The sequence below is a fragment of the Octopus bimaculoides genome, unplaced genomic scaffold (assembly GCF_001194135.2).
Source record: "Octopus bimaculoides isolate UCB-OBI-ISO-001 unplaced genomic scaffold, ASM119413v2 Scaffold_110310, whole genome shotgun sequence".
Taxonomy (NCBI): domain Eukaryota; kingdom Metazoa; phylum Mollusca; class Cephalopoda; order Octopoda; family Octopodidae; genus Octopus; species Octopus bimaculoides.
In genome coordinates, this window is record NW_026430925.1 from 12,394 (window position 1) to 13,744 (window position 1,351).

Consider the following 1,351-nt stretch of genomic DNA (forward strand, 5'->3'; position numbering starts at 1 on the left):
GAGACGTGAGGGTCATCATTTGTCCTTGCACTTGCAACGGGATCGCTTGCTGCTGGAGGTGATGGTCGAGCGAGGAAGAAGAAGAGGCATTCTTGGTGGCAACAGTGGCGCTGCCCGTCGGTGTTGTGATGATGAATTTCGCAAGAACAGGTGACATGTTCGAAGTCCCAATCAACGAGCGTTTGGTGGTGGCAGTCACTGTAGAAGAAGGGGTGGCAGCAGTGAGCAGGGTCTTGTTAGCATGGGGCATACCAACTGCCACATCAGAAGGCCCCACAGCGACAACATATGTCGCAGTGGGCGTCACGGCAGCTTTCGGCATTGGCCTGTTGCTACTACTGCTACTAATAACAAGGTTACCCAAGTCAGCAGACACTGTTGGCACGGCAGCGGAACTTGCAGCAGAACTTACAGTGGTACTGGTAGCCCCTACTACCGACGGCAACGTGATGCAGTCAAACGTTGCCCCTGGTTTAGCACCCGACACCACAGTAAGGCCGCTGTCGTTACAGCCAGTGTCCGGCAGGGCAATGAACGTGCCGGAGAGGGGAAGCGAATGCCGCTGCTGTTTGCTGTCGACGACAATCACGCTGCCAGCGCCGGCCTCTTGGAAAGTCGGTTGCTGCTGCTGTGGCGTGAAGTCCGAAGCAATGTTCGAGGGCCCGGCGTTGGTCATGGTGGAGGTGGCAGCTGCGGTGGTGGTGTTGGGGGCGGCGACGGCACTGGTGACAACGAGGTTGGCATCTTCAAGGGAGTTGAGTTGGCCGCCGGACAACGACGAAGACGACGACAGAGAGGCTGAGGACAGCGACGAGTGGAGCGTGCCCAACACGTTGAATGACGACGACGACGAGGACGAAGACGACGAGGACGAGGACGAGGAGGAGGAAGAAGAGGAGGAAGCCAGGCCCACCGTATCGGAGTCGGACGGAGTCTGGGTAATACCCACAACGACATCTTTGTCTGGGCCTGAAATAGAAAACAAAATAGGGATGTAAAAGAAATGAACAACAACAACAACAACAACCACAGTGACATCAGCAGCAGCAACAACTGGAAAAAGCCCGTCGTATATATGTATATATATATATGTAAAGGCAGGTTAACTAGCAAGTTAGTTTTTGTTTGTGGCAGATGTTCAGGTGCAATAAAGACTGTAAACAAACAGGAAACAACTTCTATCTCATTCCAGGGTGAAAAACTAGAGGTAGTCGATAGCTTCCGCTATCTGGGTGACCAAGTTAGTAGTGGGGGTGGGTGCGCTGAAAGTGTAGCTGCTAGAATAAGAATAGCCTGGGCAAAGTTTAGAGAGCTCTTACCCCTGCTGGCGACAAAGGGACTCTCACTCAGA

General features: G+C 53.3%; 1 protein-coding gene across 1 annotated transcript in view; it reads right to left on the reverse strand.

The window, feature by feature from the left end:
• The window catches only part of LOC106879902 (uncharacterized), a 9,905-nt gene that overhangs the window by 4,457 nt on the left and 4,097 nt on the right, over positions 1-1,351 (reverse strand). The window contains exon 2 of the mRNA XM_014929651.2: positions 6-969. Coding sequence (XP_014785137.1) covers positions 6-969 — 964 coding nt within the window. The remainder of the gene's footprint in view (positions 1-5; positions 970-1,351) is intronic.